The sequence below is a fragment of the Kogia breviceps genome, chromosome 4 (assembly GCF_026419965.1).
Source record: "Kogia breviceps isolate mKogBre1 chromosome 4, mKogBre1 haplotype 1, whole genome shotgun sequence".
In the NCBI taxonomy this organism is placed as follows: Eukaryota; Metazoa; Chordata; class Mammalia; order Artiodactyla; family Physeteridae; genus Kogia; species Kogia breviceps.
The window spans coordinates 65,923,354-65,943,401 of record NC_081313.1 but is presented as its reverse complement, the minus strand read 5'-3'; the positions used below and the strand labels follow the sequence as shown (position 1 = coordinate 65,943,401).

Here is a 20,048-nt window from a genome sequence, read left to right as displayed (position 1 = left end):
GACCTCAGACCTCAGGCAAGAAACCCCCCCACGTACCTTGTTAGGGCAAAAGAAAAAAGAATAAACAGAGACAAAAGAATAGGGACGGGACCTGCACCAGTGGGAGGGAGCCGAGAGGGAGGAAAGGTTCCCGCACACTAGAAGCCCCTTCGCGGGCGGAGACTGCGGGTGGCGGAGTGGGAAGCTTCAGAGCCGCGGAGGAGACCACAGCCAACAGGGTGCGGAGGGCAAAGCGGAGAGATTCCCGCACGGAGGATCGGTGCCGATCAGCACTCACCAGCCCGAGAGGCTTGTCTGCTCATCCGCCGCGGCGGGCGGGGCTGGGAACTGAGCCTCGGGCGGATCCCAGGGAAAGGTCTGGAGTTGGCAGAGCGAAAACAGCCTGAAGGGGTTAGCGCACCACGGCTGGCCGGGAGGGAGTTCGGGAGAAGTCTGGAGCTGCCGAAGAGGCAAGAGACCTTTTCTTCCCTCTTTACCTCCTGCTGCGCGAGGAGAGGGGTTTAAGCGCGCCGCTTAAAGGAGCTCCAGAAACGGGCGCGGAGCTGCCGAAGAGACAAGAGACTTTTTCTTGCCTCTTCGCTTCCTGGGGCGCGAGGAAAGGGAATTAAGGGCACCACATAAAGGAGCTCCAGAAACGGGCGCGAGCTGCGGCTGTCGGCGCGGACAACAGAGACGGGTGTGGGGCGCTACGGTTGCTGCTGCCGCCACCAAGAGGCCTGTGTGCGAGCGCAGGTCACTCTCCACACCGCCCCTCCCGGGAGCCTGTGCAGCCCGCCAGCGCCGGGGTCCCGGGATCCTGGGACTGCTTCCCCGGGAAAACGCGCGGCGTGCCTCGGGCCGGTGCAGCGTCACGCTGGCCTCTGCCGCCGCGGACTCGCCCCACATCCGTGCCCCCCCACCCACCGCCTGAGTGAGCCAGAGCCCCCGAATCAACTGCTCCGTTAACGCTGCTCCTTTGACCCCGCCCTCTCTGAGCGAAGGGCAGACGCCCTCGGACGACCTGCGCGCAGAGGCGGGGCCAGGTCCAGGGCTGAGCCCCAGGAGCTGTGCGAACAAAGAGAGGGGGTGGTCCCTCCCAGCAGCCTCAGAAACAGCAGGTTAAAGCTCCACAGTCAGCTTGAAGTGCCCTGCATCTGTGGAAAACCTGAATAGACAGCGAAATATCCCAGGTTGAGGAGGTGGACTTTGGGAGCAAGATATACTATTATTTTCCCCTTTTTTCTTTTTGTGAGTGTGTATGTGGGTGCTGCTGTGTGAGATTTTGTCTGTGTAGCTTTGTTTTCACCATTTGTCCTGGGGTTAGACCGACTTTTTTTTTTTTTTTCTTTAATAGAAATTTTTCTTCTTAATAATTATTTTGTTATTTTAATAACTGTATTTTACCCTACTTTATTTTGTCTTCTCCCCTTTCTTTCTTCCTTTCTTCCCTCCTTTTCCTATTTCCCTCCTTCCTTCCTTCCTCCCTTCCTTCCTTTATTCCCTCCTTCCTTCCTCCCTTCCTTTCTTTATTCCCTCCTTCCTTCCTTTCTTCCTCCCTCCCTTCCTTCCTTTATTCCCTCCTTCCTTCCTCCCCTCCTTTCTTCCTCCCTCCCTTCCTTTCTTCCTCCCTCTCTTCCTTTCTTCCTCCCTCCCTTCCTTTCTTTATTCCCTCCTTCCTTCTTCCCTTCCTTTCTTCCTCCCTACCTTCCTTTCTTTATTCCCTCCTTCCTTCCTCCCTTCCTTTCTTCCTCCCTCCCTTCCTTTCTTTATTCCCTCCTTCCTTCCTCCCTTCCTTTCTTCCTCCCTCCCTTCCTTTCTTTATTCCCTCCTTCCTTCCTCCCTTCCTTTTATTCCCTCCTTCCTTCCTCCCTTCCTTTCTTCCTCCCTCCCTTCCTTTCTTTATTCCCTCCTTCCTTCCTCCATTCCTTTCTTCCTCCCTCCCTTCCTTTCTTTCTTCCTTCCCTCCCTTCCTCCTTTCTTCCTTCCTTTCTTGACTTTCTACTTTTTTTTCCCTTTTGTTTTGAGCCGTGTGGATTAAAGGCTCTTGGCACTCCAGCCAGGTGTCAAGGCTGTGTCTCTGAGGTGGGAGAACTAACCTCAGGACACTGGTCCACAAGAGACCTCTCAGCTCCACGTAATATCAAACGGCGAAAATCTCCCAGAGATCTCCATCTCAACACCGAGACCCAGGTTCACTCAAGGACCAGCAACGAACAGTGCTGGACACCCTATCCCCAACAAAGAGCGAGACAGGTCTACAGCCCCATCCATTAGCAGAGAGGCGGCCTAGAATCACAGTAAGGCTACCGACATCCCCATACACGCCCCCAGACGTGGACCTACCCACCAGGGAGACGGGATCCAGCCTCATCCACCAGAACAGGGGAACTGGTCCCCCCAACCAGGAAACCTGCTCAACCCACTGAACCAACCTCAGCCACTGGGGACAGCCACCAAAAATAGATAGAAATTCGAACCTGCAGCCTGCAAAAGGGAGACCCCAAACACAGTAAGATAAGCAAAATGAGAAGACAGAAAAACACACAGCAGATGAAGGAACAAGATAAAAACACACCAGACCTAACAGATGAAGAGGTAATAGCCAATCTACCTGAAAGAAAATTTAGAATAATGATGGTGAAGATGATGCAAAATCTTGGAAATAGAATAGACAAATTGCAAGAATCAGTTAACAAGGACCTAGAAGAAATAAAGAGGAAGCAAGTAACGATGAGCAACACAATAAATGAAATGAAAAATACTCTAGACGGGATCAGTAGCAGAATAACTGAGGCAGAAGGACGGATAAGTGACCTGGAAGATAAAATAGTGGAAATAACTACTGCAGAGCAGAAGAAAGAAAAAAGAATGAAAAGAACTGAGGACAGTCTCAGAGATCTCTGGGACAACATTAAACGCACCAACATTCGAATCATAGGGGTCCCAGAAGAAGAAGAGAAAAAGAAAGGGACTGAGAAAATATTTGAAGAGATTATAGTTGAAAACTTCCCTAATATAGGAAAGGAAATAGTCAACCAAGTCCAGGAAGCACAGAGAGTCCCATACAGGATAAACCCAAGGATAAACACGCCGAGACACATAATAATCAAACTGTCAAAAATTAAATACAAAGAAAACATATTAAAAGCAGCAAGGGAAAAACAACAAATAACACACAAGGGAATCCCCATAAGGCTAACATCTGATCTTTCAGCAGAAACTCTACAAGCCAGAAGGGAGAGGCAGGACATATTTAAAGTGATGAAGGAAAAAAACCTACAACCAAGATTACTCTACCCAGCGAGGATCTCGTTCAGATTTGATGGAGAAATTAAAAACTTTACAGACAAGCAAAAGCTGAGAGAGTTCAGCACCACCATACTAGCTTTACAACAAATACTAAAGGAACTTCTCTAGGCAAGAAACACAAGAGAAGGAAAAGACCTACAAGAACAACCCGAAACAATTAAGTAAATGGTAATAGGAACACAGATATCAATAATTACCTTAAATGTAAATGGATTAAATGCTCCCACCAAAAGACACAGACTGGATGAATGGATACAAAAACAAGACCCATATATATGCTGTCTACAAGAGACCCACTTCAGACCTAGGGACACTTACAGACTGAAAGTAAGGGGATGGAAAAAGATATTCCATGCAAATGGAAATCAGAAGAATGCTGGAGTAGCAATTCTCATATCAGACAAAATAGACTTTAAAATAAAAACTATTACAAGAGACAAAGAAGGACACTACATAATGATGAAGGGATGGATCCATGAAGAAGATATAACAATTGTAAATATTTATGCACCCAACATAGGAGCACCTCAATACATAAGGCAAATACTAACAGCCTTAAAAGGGGAAATCGACAGTAACACAATCATAGTACGGGACTTTAACACCCCACTTTCACCAATGGACAGATCATCCAAAATGAAAATAAATAAGGAAACACAAGCTTTAAATGATACATTAAACAAGATGGACTTATTATTTATAGGACATTCCATCCAAAAACAACAGAATACACATTTTTCTCAAGTGCTCATGGAACATTCTCCAGGATCGATCATATCTTGGGTCACAAATCTAGCCTTGGCAAATTTAAGAAAATCGAAATCGTATCAAGTATCTTTTCCGACCAGGACGCTATGAGACTAGATATCAATTACAGGAAAAGATCTGTAAAAAATACAAACACATGGAGGCTAAACAATACACTACTTAATAACGAAGTGATCACTGAAGAAATCAAAGAGGAAATCAAAAAGTACTTAGAAACAAATGACAATGGAGACACGACGACCCAAAACCTATGGGATACAGCAAAAGCAGTTCTAAGAGGGAAGTTTATAGCAATACAATCATACCTTAAGAAACAGGAAGCATCTCGAATAAACAACTTAACTTTGCACCTAAAGCAATTAGAGAAGGAAGAACAAAAAAACCCCAAATTTAGCAGAAGGAAAGAAATCATAAAGATCAGATCAGAAATTAATGAAAAAGAAATGAAGGAAACAATAGCAAAGATCAATAAAAGTAAAAGCTGGTTCTTTGAGAAGATAAATAAAATTGATAAACCATTAGCCAGACTCATCAAGAAAAAAAGGGAGAAGACTCAAATCAATAGAATTAGAAATGAAAAAGGAGATGTAACAACTGACTCTGCAGAAATACAAAAGATTATTAGAGATTACTACAAGCAACTCTATGGCAATAAAATGGACAACCTGGAAGAAATGGACAAATTCTTAGAAATGCACAACCTGCCAAGACTGAACCAGGAAGAAATAGAAAACATGAACAGACCAATCACAAGCACTGAAATTGAAACTGTGATTAAAAATCTTCCAACAAACAAAAGCCCAGGACCAGATGGCTTCACAGGCGAATTCTATCAAACATTTAGAGAAGAGCTAACACCTATCCTTCTGAAACTCTTCCAAAAGATAGCAGAGGTAGGAACACTCCCAAACTCATTCTACGAGGCCACCATCACCCTGATACCAAAACCAGACAAAGACGTCACAAAGAAAGAAAACTATAGGCCAATATCACTGATGAACATAGATGCAAAAATCCTCAACAAAATACTAGCAAACAGAATCCAACAGCACATTAAAAGGATCATACACCATGATCAAGTGGGGTTTATTCCAGGAATGCAAGGATTCTTCAATATACGCAAATCAATCAACGTGATACACCATATCAACAAACTGAAGGAGAAAAACCATATGATCATCTCAATAGATGCAGAGAAAGCTTTTGACAAAATTCAACACCCATTTATGATAAAAACCCTGCAGAAAGTAGGCATAGAGGGAACTTTCCTCAATATAATAAAGGCAATATATGACAAACCCACAGCCAACATTGTTCTCAATGGTGAAAAACTGAAACCATTTCCACTAAGATCAGGAACAAGACAAGGTTGCCCACTCTCACCACTCTTATTCAACATAGTTTTGGAAGTTCTAGCCACAGCAATTAGAGAAAATAAAGAAATAAAAGGAATCCAAATAGGAAAAGAAGAAGTAAAGCTGTCACTGTTTGCAGATGACATGATACTATATATAGAGAATACTAAGGATGCTACCAGAAAACTACTAGAACTAATCAATGAATTTGGTAAAGTAGCAGGATACAAAGTTAATGCACAGAAATCTCTGGCATTCTTATACACTAATGATGAAAAATCTGAGAATGAAATTAAGAAAACACTCCCATTTACCATTGCAACAAAAAGAATAAAATATCTAGGAATAAACCTACCTAAGGAGACAAAAGACTTGTATGCAGAAAACTATAAGACACTGATGAAAGAAATTAAAGATGATACAAATAGGTGGAGAAATATACCATGTTCTTGGATTGGAAGAATCAACATAGTGAAAATGACTATACTACCCAAAGCAATCTACCGATTCAATGCAATCCCTATCAAATTGCCACTGGCATTTTTTACAGAACTAGAAAAAAGAATTTCACAATTTGTATGGAAACACAAAAGACCCCGAATAGCCAAAGCAATCTTGAGAACGAAAAATGGAGCTGGAGGAATCAGGCTCCCTGACTTCAGACTATACTACAAGGCCACAGTAATCAAGACAGTATGGTACTGGCACAAAAACAGAAATATAGATCAATGGAACAGGATAGAAAGCCCAGAGATAAACCCACACACATATGGTCACCTTATCTTTGATAAAGGAGGCAAGAATATACATTGGAGAAAAGACAGCCTCTTCAATAAGTGGTGCTGGGAAAACTGGACAGCTACCTGTAGAAGTATGAAATTAGAACACTCCCTAACACCATACACAAAAATAAACTCAAAATGGATTAAAGACCTAAATGTAAGGCCAGACACTATCAAACTCTTAGAGGAAAACATAGGCAGAACACTCTATGACATCAATCACAGCAAGATCCTTTTTGACCCATCTCCTAGAGAAATGGAAATAAAAACAAAAATAAACAAATGGGATCTAATGAAACTTAAAAGCTTTTGCACAGCAAAGGATACCATAAACAAGACCAAAAGACAACCCTCAGAATGGGAGAAAATATTTGCAAATGAAGCAACTGACAAAGGATTAATATCCAAAATTTATAAGCAACTCATGCAGCTCAATAACAAAAAAACAAACAGCCCAATCCAAAAATGGGCAGAAGAACTAAATAGACATTTCTCCAAAGAAGATATACAGATAGCCAACAAACACATGAAAGAATGCTCAACATCATTAATCATTAGAGAAATGCAAATCAAAACTACAATGAGATATCATCTCACACCGGCCAGATTGGCCATCATCAAAAACTCTAGAAACAATAAATGCTGGAGAGGGTGTGGAGAAAAGGGAACACTCTTGCACTGCTGGTGGGAATGTAAAATGATACAGCCACTATGGAGAACAGTATGGAGGTTCCTTAAAAAACTACAAATAGAACTACCATATGACCCAGCAATCCCACTACTGGGCATATACCCTGAGAAAACCATAATTCAAAAAGAGTCATGTACCAAAATGTTTATTGCAGCTCTATTTACGATAGCCAGAACATGGAAGCAACCTAAGTGTCCATCAACAGATGAATGGATAAGGAAGATGTGGCACATATATACAATGGAATATTACTCAGCCATAAAAAGAAATGAAACTGAGTTATTTGTAATGAGGTGGATAGACCTGGAATCTGTCATACAGAGTGAAGTAAGTCAGAAGGACAAAAACAAATACCGTATGCTAACACATATATATGGAATCTAAAAAAAAAAAAAAAAAAAAAAATGTCATGAAGAGATTAGTGGTAGGAGGGAATAAAACACAGACCTACTAGAGCATGGACTTGAGGATATGGGGAGGGGGAAGGGTAAGCTGTGATGATGTGAGAGAGTGGCAGGGACATATACACACTACCAAATGTAAATTAGATAGCTAGTGGGAAGCTACAGCATAGCACAGGGAGTTCACCTCTGTACTTAGTGACCACCTAGAGGGGTGGGATAGGGAGGGTGGGAGGGAGGGTGACAAAAGAGGGAAGAGTTATGGGAACATATGTATATGTATAACTGATTCACTTTGTTGTAAAAGAGAAACTAACACACTATTGTAAAACAGTTATACTCAAATAAAGATGTCAAAGATAAAAAAAAAAAAAAAAAAAAGAACAAGTTTCTCTTTTACCTTATATAAATGTGGTTTAGTGCTCACTAAAATTAATTATTGAGTCAGTTTATTATCATTTATTTTTTATCTATAAAATCACAATACTATTCTTCTAAATTACCTTCTGTGGGTCACAGAGTAATCAGTACTTTACTGATCTCAAAGCAGTTCTGCCTTTCATTTGGTCTCCCCAAAACTCTGAGATGGGTACCTTTATTCTTATTACGAAGATATTCAAGTAAGGCACAGAGAGTTTAAGGACTTGCCCAAAGATACTATCTATCAGTACCAGATCAACACTTGAACTAGGATCATCTGACATCAAACATTATATTCTTTATATTATGCCATTAGTAAATTTGTGCTTTCTCTCAGATTCAGGGTAACAGACCCAAATCTATATCAGCTAATGCCTAATATTATTATAATTGTCCAAGCCATACCAGTCATAAGTCACCTATGATTCTTCCTTAAAAATCAAGTATATATTCACTCTTAGAGCCACTTGATTCGAAAATTAAGCATTGCTTAGACATCGAGATTACAAATGTGTGCCCAACTCTATGGTTCTGCAGAAGATGAAAGCTTTTAATTAATATATTTCTTAGTGATGCCTAAGAATTAAACTAATATTATTTAGGTAAATCTCATGCCAGTTTTATGATTTAAGTCTAGCTGTGACAGTTGGGCAGGCATGGAGAGATCATGTTGAGAATTCTCCAGTCTACTGCATCTAACAACCAGAGCATCCAACCCCAGACTATCAAATGATCTCATGTTACTAAAAAGTTGGCATCTAACTTTCATTAAGTTTGGGAAGAAATTCCACTAAAATGTGTGCATCTGCTATCCCCAAACAGAAAGGTCAAAATACCTTTTATGCTCGATGTTCTTTTCCAGTTCTTGAACTTCCTTTAACAATTTATGTAAGCTTCTGATCTTTGCTTTCTTCTCATTCAGCACCAGAATGAACCGTTCATAAAGATCAGTTTCCAAAGCTTCCTTAGCACTCACAGATTTTTCAAATCTAAAATATAAATAAACATACAAATAAATAAATCAGGCAGGTTTTGTTTTAGCATTATTCAATCTAATACTGAGGAAAATTTCAAGAAAATTTTTCAAGAAAAATACAATTAAAATCATTTAAACATGTTTTCATTGATTTAAAGTTTTACATTGGTAAACAAATAATTAGAACTTATTGTTCATTAGCATTTGTAGTTTACATATAAATTGGAATAGAAATTGGAAACTGATAGCAAAAAAGCTTTTAAAACATCTAAATGCCTAAATGTAATAACTTATTCACATCTATGGTTTATTTCCAAAAGAACATATTTGTGGGAGAAATTTCAAACAAGAGTAACTATAGCCTATGTTTCTTGTACTTCGTTAATATTACTATAATAGCAACCATAATCTTGTTTTGTGATTAAGTGATTTACTTAATCTGTTCTCCCCAAATAGATTATGAACTGCTCCACAACAAGAACATGACATACCCAGTTGTATCTTATAACCCAGCAAACACACACACACACACACACACACACACACACACACACAATTTATCCAACTTGAAATTTCCAAGGAGATTAATGAAACAGCAAGAGTGAAACACTATACATTTTAAATTTTAGATATATAAGACAAAACATAAAATTCTCTATCATTTATAATTCTTCCTACAATGTTCAAATGAGCTAATAAGAGACTGTACTAATTTTAATCTCTCAGATATATATAAAATAAAGAAGGCAAACTAGCAGAGGTTGTATACACTTATATGTGCATACACACACACCATGAATAAACCTCTATTTTAAAGATTCAAATATAAATTATTTCATGTAATATATTCTTTTAAAAGTAGTTTAGTTCTGCCTCGTTTTCTCTTTACCATACTGTTAATTATACTTGTTGTTCTATACAGGTATTCTAGTATTTTCATTATATGTATTATTTAACTATATATTTTTTTCAGTGAAATAATTAGAAACAAAAATGTCAAAATTTGGGCCTCCCTGGTGGCGCAGTGGTTGAGAATCCGCCTGCCGATGCAGGGGACACGGGTTTGTGCCCTGGTCCGGGAAGATCCCACATGCCGCGGAGCGGCTGGGCCCGTGAGCCATGGCCGCTGAGCCTGCGCATCCGGAGCCTGTGCCCCGCAACGGGAGAGGCCACAACAGTGAGGCCCGCATACCACAAAAAAAAAAAAAAAAAAAAAAAAAGTCAAAATTTGATATACATGCCCTTATACTTTCAAGAGACTACCTAGCTAGAAATGCAAAGAATTAGGGCCTCTCATGGGATGAAAGGGAACATATGGCATTATATTTTCTGGGACCAATTACAGCAGTCTTATACCGTAGTCATTCCTAAGGCTGTGAACTCCGTAAGGGCAGAGAGCATGTATGTTTTACTGGCTGCTTTATCCTCTGTGCCTAGCATAGTGTTTGGCATTCAAGAGATGTTGAATAGCTATTTATCAGATAAATGAATGAAGTGAGCAAGTTAATATGGACATCTTATAAAGAAATAGAAAACCAGTGATTCTGAATATTATATTTTTCACTCCTTTAATAGCTATTCACTATTGTGACAGTAATACTTTTCATCTTCTTCAAGCTTCTAAAAAATTGTGATATTTAAGTGATGCACATAATGGTACAGCTAAAAGAGTTTAGGCATAGAAAGGAAGAAAACAAATGAAAGAGCATAGGGATGCTTAATGCTTATATTTTGTAAAGAGGGAATCAATTACATTGCCTAAAAGGCTAATGGATTTAAAAATAAATAAATGTGACCAAAAGATGCATGAAAGTAAAATTAAAATGAAACCTGGGATGTGGTTCAGGGGAGAAAAACAAGACCAGGGGAAGTGATCAAAGTTCCTCATCTTATGGCAGGGGGCAAACAAGTAAATCTTAAATTTCAGAACATTAAGAAGTAGAGTGAATAACTATATGTAGCAAATCACCAAAAGAATGAAAATAGAAATTCTAAAAATTAATTACCTCCAAGGATAGGCTAAGGATAGAGGATTTTAAATTTCATACTCATCTGTACTTGCTGAACATTTTATACAGTCTTAACTTTAATTTAAAAAATTGTTTATCCACTTGCAAAAAAAAACTGTGATAAATATTAATATAGCAGTACCTCTATCATCAAGCAAAGCTCTCTGAGAAAGAAGTACTCCAAACGGTGTGGGAAAAAAACAGAGCCAAAGTTGAGGAGAAGCTGCCAATATTGATGGCTTATTTTAAGCTGGGACATGTTACTGCATTTATATTTCAGATGCAAAGTATCTGTAAACATTATATTCTTATTTTCTTGTACTATTTTCCAATGTAACACAATAACAAATGTTTAAAAGATAACTAGAACATACACCTGAGTGTACAATAATAAAATACTTTAAACATATACAAAGTAAAAATCAGTTATAAAAATTTACAATAAAAATCTTATATAATAATTCAATATGTAAAACCATAACAATAGTAACCAATTAGTAACTTATCTGATTTAAAGGCATATTTAATTTCCATGTAAATCACTTCAATAATTCTTGATTGAAAGATTATGTGTACTTATCAATGATCAAGCAAATTTCCAAACCTTTATTAAAATTAACATTTGGTATAACTCATGAATTAAAAATGAAAATAGATATCAAAATGAAATATCATATCTTTTTTGTCTAAAGAATATTATTAATCTAAATAGATAGTGTCACGGCTACATTGTCAAAGGTAACAACATTTCTGTGACAGGAAAGCAAACAGTAGAATGCATGGCATTCTGTGAGTTAACATTGCTTGGTTTTAGCAAAGCTTTAGGATTTTGTTACAACCAAACCTCTAATCATTAAACTGAGTAATACTTCCCAGACAAAGCTGGGGAGTGGGGGTTGGCTAGGAAATAGTACTATTGTGAATAGTTTTAGGATATGAATTTACTCTTGATTATTAATTATTAACAAATTCAGAGAACTCTTTAATATTCAGTAACTAACAGGTACATACCATCCTCCCATCACATTTGTAATGCCATTCCTCCCTTACAGCATTATGATGTTACTATGCCTTCCATATTATTGATACTTGCCTCCTGCCAACCCTCCACCTCAAGAACTGAACAGGTATTAGTAAGTGAGACATATGGGATTCACTGTTAAGTTTAGCAATACTAAAGGAGAACTCACATACAACCAGATCAGACCACAGCTAGTCCAAGGATCATCTCCAAAGCAAAGCTCAAACCCAGTGAAACCATAAAGAGCATCAAACAGGAAAGGCCTAATGATGCTTTATCCTTTTAACAGTGACTGGGACAACAGGACAATAAAGTTTAATTAGCAGCCTAGGACTGAGGTATCTAGGAACTCAAACCAAAGAATAGTACTTAAAAAAAAAAAAAAAAAAACTAAACTAAATATGGAAAACACTGAATATTCAAAATAAAATATTTCTGGATGGGAAAACAAAGAATTTAAGAATAAATGTCAAAAAAACAACAAAAATGAAAGCAGAAACAAGGTAATTTAATGGAGAAATAACATCCAAAATAAAAGAGTAAATGATAACCCAAAATAAAACAATATATATGTAAATGTGAACATGTGGTACTTAGGAACAGTGCAGTAATCCTTGTATTTACAGCTCTGATCAAATTTATATCCAGGTCAGGGTTGTGCAGCAAAAGAAAATCTACATAGAGTTCACAGGACAAAGAATGCTAAAAAGAAATGGAAAAGCAAGCAGTGGTAAAGAGATTTAATAAGCCTTTAAGTACTGAAGAAGATGGTAAACAGCTGTTCCTCATCCTTTCTGATGACAGAACAAGAGGAAATGGCCTTCAGTACACCATGAAGGACTCAGATTACCAATAGATGGAAGGAAGAATTTTCTGCCTGTGACTGTTCTTAAACAATGTAATGGGCTACCAACGGGAGTTGAAGATATCTCTTGAGGTCTTTAAAAATTGGACTAAATTCATCTGGCTATAATGTGATCCTAGCTTGAAGGCAGAGAGATGAAGTAGAAGAGCTTTCAATGTCTCTTCTATTCTAATGAGTCCATGAGTGTCAACCCAATTCAAAATGCTGAAAACTGCCTTCAATTATAGGTTTAATAACTATAACTCAGAGTAAAGCTAGAGAGTTTCTAACTTGATGTCTGAGTGCAAACAAAAGACCTATTCAGTAAGGTGGAACTTGAGAGTTGTTATTTGAAATTAAATAGGAAAAAACAGTGAAATAAATATAGCTAATGACCTATGGATTTACATACAATATTTCTAATGTCTTCTCCTTTATCTAAACTATACAGAATTAAATTAATCCAGTAATGTCACTTGTTTAAAATGGAGCTAAGACTGCAATTATTAAATAGCAAATAAAAGAATAACAGCAAATATATATGTTAAAAGTCTACACGTTAAAACTCATTCTTTTTACTCTTACTGTAATTACTCACTCCTTACTCAAACCTTATTTATTCTCCATTGTCATCCCAAATGGAAATAGCTTTAGATTTCGCTCTGATTATAATAATGATACATATTTAAATACAAAAATATATGCAAAAAATACTCCCAAGAAGTAAAGGAAAATTTAATCCACAATTCCAGACACACTATTATTTAATTTTCTCCTTCTAGATACTCTCTATCTAAAGACATATTTTACAAAAAAATGAGACTCTTCATATTTTTGGAAATTCACATTTCACCTCAACACATCATTAACATTTTCCATGGTATAAACACACCAGTATATGATTGCTTTTTGCTTATAATATCCTATTGTGTACTAAATATATTTCAGACATATCTACCATAGCTTCTAAGGGAATTCTCAGCACCTATTTTGTGCCCCACACCCCCACTCTCCCAGGCACACATAGTCTTGAACAATGATAAGGAAGAAATGATTGGATCATGAATGGACACTGATATAAGACTAATCAGAAGCAGCACAGGAAACTGAACTGTGACCAGGCCTAATGAGATGACCTCAACTCTACTATCTATGTGGTCAGTTACCTAACTCAGTATGTTTGTATCCTATTTCTAATCTCTCTAAAGACTCTTGATCAGTACTACTGCCTTATGGAAGCAAGAGCTGTAAATCCTTTGCTCATTTCCCAGTGTACTAAGGCTCTGGAGAGGGAACACTTCAGGAAATAATGTTTGGCCATGACCAAGGTGTATTTACAGCTCTTTAAAATGGCCACTTTCTCTGTGATAGGAAAGAAAACCAAATTTGGAAAATAGATAAATCTACTAATCCAACATCTAGAATACAACCAAGAGCCTAGAATTCACTGGAGTGGATTTTGTTTCCTCTGTTTGAAGGGCCACTCCAAGAGCACACATCTTCAATTCCTGAAGAAGATATGTGATCCAGTATTTAAAAAAAAAAGAATAGCTGGAGCATAATAAGACTGGTGATAAGCTACATGGCTATGCTTTCAATCAAATAGGTAACTTTTTGCCACAATAACACAAAAGAATTTTCTGGGTAATTCAGAAATAGCAAATTAAGCATCCGTGGGGCACATATTATATATACCCTCATACACTGTTTTATAGCACAAGGTATATTTGTCTCCACTGTCTCATCTTTGTTCCCTGCTGCTTTCCATCCTATGGCAGTGGTGTTGAATACTGATGAGATAATACCTCTTTCAACCTCTGGCAGACATTTTAAAGCAATTTGCTCAAGTACCAAGTACCCAGTCTGCATTTTTGTGGGCAATTTGTGAATCAAATTTCCGATCATCCTGAGGGTATTTTGAGTTTTTAATATAATGGCTTATCACGACCAGAGTCTGTCTCCTTTCATTTGATTTATTTTGTTTATAAAATAGAAAAACACACCTAAACTACTGATATGAGCTCCAAAACATGCTTTCTAGAACAAATATTTGATATTAATTCATAGGAACATGAATTTTAAAGAGAAAGTTAAAGAGAAATGCTAAATTATTTTTCTGTATGGTTTCCTAACATTTATATAATTTTGACTTGGTCTAATTACTTTATATAATTGGAGATAAAAATTGAGAACTAAAAGAAAACAAGATACTTTATTAATATAATAAATGAGAGCCAAATAGAACCAAGTTTTAGGTGATAGGTGTTAAGTTGATGCCTTGCATTAATTAATAAATAAAAGTAAATGTATAGAAATAATTTCCTCTAGTCAACCTCATTTTCACATACATATATTGATGATGATAAAACCTTTCACGTTTTTCATGCACTCCCCCATATACTTACTAATGTCCACAAAGAAAAATTTTAGCGAGTGCCCTAAAAAGACCCTAAATTGGATAAATGCTCTTATGTTTTAGAGCAACTGGTCTGAATGAAAGATAAAAAAATCTACTTTACATACTGGATGTAATAATAATTATTATTATTTTATATATTCTACATAATTATTTCAAATGTTGCAATGTATATATATACAAATGCATGCATATTATATTAATATATCTTTATAGAGATACAAATATTCACAACATATATTTTATTTCCTTCAAACATCTTTTACATAATAGAGTAATACAGGCTACACCCTGGACCAGCCTAGATTATGATATAGTTGAGAAAAATGCATAATTGAGAAGATAGGTCACTTTCTTCTTCATCGTTTAAAAGATAAGAAGCAGGGCTTCCCTGGTGGCGCAGTGGTTGAGAATCCGCCTGCGGATGCAGGAGACACAGGTTCGTGCCCTGGTCCGGGAAGATCCCACATGCCGCGGAGCAACTAAGCCCGTGAGCCATGGCCGCTGAGCCTGTGCGTCCGGAGCCTGTGCTCCGCAACGGGAGAGGCCACAACAGTGAGAGGCCCGCATACCGCAAAAAAAAAAAAAAAAAAAAAAAAAAAAAAAGATAAGAAGCAAAATCAGGAAAATAAAGGCTTTCAAATGTCTTATCCAGTAGTAACAATTACTTCTTTTTAAAATGCTGATAGTATGAATTTTCAATCAATCAGCAAAAATAAGTCTTTATTAGGAACCAAAACACAAACTTCATGCTGATAGTATCAGCAAAAATAAGTCTTTATTAGGAACCAAAACACAAACTTCAATGCTGATAGTATGAATTTTCAATCAATCAGCAAAAATAAGTCTTTATTAGGAACCAAAACACAAACTTCACCTGAAATAGATGTCATTCATAAAAAGATTCCAAATAAGAAATCAACTATGCTTATTTATATTTCATGTGTTTTTTATTCATTATTAATCTTATAATTTGAAGTCAATTAATCCTTATAAACATCAACTTCCTAAACTTTGATTAATATTAATGGGTTCCGATTCTCATTGTCCAATTACTCCTTATTGTTATCAGTTTGCTGGTGCCACCAAATACTAAGGACCTAAAAGTGTTAATGTACTCATATAATGTAAAATAATGACTAATAATTTAATTTAATCACATTAAGTAAAGGTATAATGACAAATTTCATTTTAAATATATGCTAGTCTACATATATTATAAACGTATAAATCATTAACTTATAGCTACAATGATATAAAGAGATTAGTGTTTTTATGATACAAGCACATTATGCACACACCGTCCTTGGATATCATTCCAGTCTCTCAGAAGCCTTTCATTTTCTTTCTGCAGGTGCTCATTTTTGGCTTGGTTTTCTGCAATGGTGTCCAGGCAATGACAAATAAGTTCTCTAATGACCTCAGCTGGGTTTGCAACTTTCTCTAGTTTGAAGGAACCAAGTCTGAACTAGGATGAAAGGAAAACATGATTAGCTTTGGGGGAGAATATCAAGATTGAGTGGCCCAGTTTTAAATACACATATTTTCTTTTGAGGGGGAAAAAAATGTAAGATTTAAATATAGCGCATTTACCACATATAAATTCAATGAACAAAATTACTGGGCAACTTTCTTACTAAAGCTTATCATATAAATCAACATATAACCTAAGAATAATTCTTTTTACATGGTAAGTCATTCTCCCACCACCTAGCAGAAAAGAAAACAACATACATACCATATAAGCATACTACCATCTGTTTGCTACTACCTAATTTAAGTCACTATGGTCAGAATAAGGAAAGAAATTATACATGAAGACTCTTTTTTTTTGGCCATGTGGCATGCATGTAGGATCTCAGTTCCCTGACCAGGGATCGAACCCATGCCCCCTGCAGTGGAAGCCCAGTCTTAACCACTGGACCGCCAGGGAAGTCCCTACACAAAGATTCTTAACTCTAGTTTCTGTTAGTACTGATGATAGAATCAAATAACTGACAGAAGCTACTTGTGAAGAAAGAAACATTTTTGTAATATCTAAGAAAAATATAGGGTTTTAAAAAACAGATAAACCTGGTAACCGTCATGACTCCTTTATCAAAAACCAAATATTTATTACTATAAATTATAAATAATAATGTCACATTGTCGAACTTGAGTACTTTTGCATAAAGGTAAGACATAAAAATATCTTAATTCCTCTGTTAGAGGGCACTACAAAATAAAACAGTGTAATACAATTTTATTATAGTTAAGGAATTCTGAAAGGAACACAGGCTGTCCTCATTTGGTAGATAAAGATACTGAAACACAATGATTTACTAATAACTATAATATCCTTACTATTAAAATTAGAATTATTATAACTAAGCTTTTAAATGACAATTATAATTATATAGCCACCATACCTTATAATTGAAGTATAACTCAAGCATAGCACAAATACAAATTAATCTAATCATCAACAAAATGGAACTATTATTATATCCATTTTATAGATCAGTAAAGTGAGGTTCAGAGTAGTTATCTAATATATTGAAGGAATAAAATCCAGATCCTACTATACTATCCTGTTACACTGTTTCCTGACATAAATGAGTATGCTAAACAAACAAGTAAGAGAAAGAATTAGGTTCAGAACCTACACATAATTCTGAAGAGAGATTTTAAAGGCATTAAGTAGGTGGCAAAATTGAGAGTACAAAAGGGTTTTTTTGGTTTTGTGTTGTTATTTGTCTCCTGGATCAGTAATTTCTATTATGGCGTTCATTAACAGGAATATTTCTAAAGTGTCTTGCTTGTAAAGGAGTATTTCTATAAATATATTACATACAGATTGAGAAATATTTAACAGTGATTGATAATTCTGAGACAAATCACTGTTAGTCAATTTACAAATAAAAGTGAAAGTCATTACAGTAAAAATCCAATGTTTGCAATCTGAGTGGCAATTTATAAAACATTTCAGTTAATTCCTATAATTTAGAATCATTTAGTTGTTTACTAACAACTAACAAATTCTGGATGAATTATGTTTACCAATTTATTTTAAATTTTCAGATCAAAAACACAGGTAGATGTTTTACTTAATATTTTAGAAACCCTGTGAAAAGACTTAAACACTGAAACTTCCTAGGTGTTGAAAAACATTTATACATACTTACTTAAAATGTAAAGGAAAACAAAGGATATTTATATTGATGTAATACAGGCACATTTTAGAGGACTGAATAGTACTGGTTTAGTCACAAAGAAATTGCATATGTATTTGTTGTATTTTTTTCTTTGAAATCCGAGGTCACAATGTCTTCTTAATCCTTTAATTTGTTTTATCTGTTTTATCTCACCTCTTTCTCTTTCTTAACAAAAGAATGGGAATCAGATTAAGAAAAATTGTCCTTTATTTCAATATTTCAATGAGTATATCCAGTTGTGTAGATAGATATATAAAACCTAAATTAGAGCTGAATTCTAATTTTAATAGTAAAATTATTCTTTTAAAATAATATAATTATTATTATTAAACCTTTACCCAAAAAAGACTTGGAAAAATTCTAAGAAGTTTGAAATTATTTCAGACTATTTGTCACATCTGATTTATTTCTCTTATACTTAGAATCAAATGGCCAAAAACATTTGCATATAAGTGCATATAATGAGTCCATTTAACAAGTAAATAAGTTTAAATAGGAAAGTTTTATTTATGTAAAGAATATATAAATTGAAAGTAAATTTGAGCATTAACCTTTTAAAGCTTCTCTTATGCAAACAAACATACAAAAAATAAAGATTAGCTGTAGAATATTACCTTTTTGAGTCGATACAGAACAGAAGAAAAATTAAGCTTATTTTATTTTTAGACAATAGATTACATTATCGTAAAACATAAACCCATACCATGATTTTGTATTCTCACATTATCACAATTGTCAGGAAGCTTTGACTAAGATGGACATTTTTAGAAAGGAAAGAGTTTTTCATCACTTGGAAGTTTCAACAATGTCAAATGGATAATGATCCATTATCCATTTCAAAGTGTGATATTCAGGATCACACGCTGATCCTGAAAACAGTAATCAGTAAAATACAAATGCACATATAAACACAAGTCTAGCCCCCTAACATTCTATTTTCGATGGCAAAAGAAAAAGGGAACAATTTTAAATCACTAATAACAAGAAACTTCTTTCAAAATATCATTCAAATCCTTATATCCAAAAGAGAATTCTTAAATTTCTTCTTGGCTATTCGGTATAGAATAAACTTAAAATGTCATTTCTTCTTAAGAGTAGGTGTATTTTTCAGTTTCTATTTTTTCTAATTATATTCATTAGTTTGGGGTCCTTTAACAGGCGTGAACATCTGTTATTCCAAACAATAAAAATAATCAAGGAGTATTTAAAACTCAATCCAAGGAAAATATTTTACTTGAGATATTCTGCTTATTTTGTAGAAAAATTCTGGAATGTATGAGAGAGTGAGTCTGCTGGACCATCCTGTCTGTATACACATGGTTCAGAGCCAAGGCAGGAAGCACCCTTCCACTCTCACTACCTCTGTACCAGCCTGTCTACCTCACAGATGCAAGGGACCACACGTCCATGTGAACTGGACTTACAGAAGGGCCTCAAATCAGGCCAAATGAATTGAGAAGCATAAAATATTTCTGTGCTCTAACTATATTCAGCCCATCTTTATACCATCCCTCAAATGAAGTGGCAACTTTAGAAAAGTATTGTTTTTAAAACTAGCAAATTCCAACAAAAGTTACACTGTATATTTTTGTCAATTTAAAAATCTTTTACTTTAGTTTTTTGTAGGACATGTAAGGCTATTAACACAGATGTTCTTTATTAGTTCTGTAATTTCAAAATAATCTGCAATATGAAATCAGGACTTCAAATGGTACATCAGAGTCAGAAACCACAAATTAAAGACATTTTGAAAGTATATCTCTACTTTAGAAGCATGGGCAAAAATAAATTTCATTTTTGTAGTTAGTTCTCAAGATCGTATGGAGAAGTCAGTGTACACAGACCTATACTAAGCATCTCATGCAGTCTATAATCTAGGATTT

General features: G+C 35.9%; 1 protein-coding gene across 3 annotated transcripts in view; it reads right to left on the bottom strand.

Annotated features, from left to right (window-relative positions):
* The window catches only part of XRCC4 (X-ray repair cross complementing 4), a 274,940-nt gene that overhangs the window by 139,420 nt on the left and 115,472 nt on the right, over window positions 1-20,048 (bottom strand). For all 3 annotated transcript variants that reach the window (XM_059063449.2, XM_067033355.1, XM_067033354.1), the window contains 2 exons: window positions 16,273-16,439; window positions 8,542-8,694 (listed from right to left, as the gene is read on the bottom strand). In XM_059063449.2, the coding sequence (XP_058919432.1) occupies window positions 8,542-8,694; window positions 16,273-16,439 (320 nt within the window). The remainder of the gene's footprint in view (window positions 1-8,541; window positions 8,695-16,272; window positions 16,440-20,048) is intronic.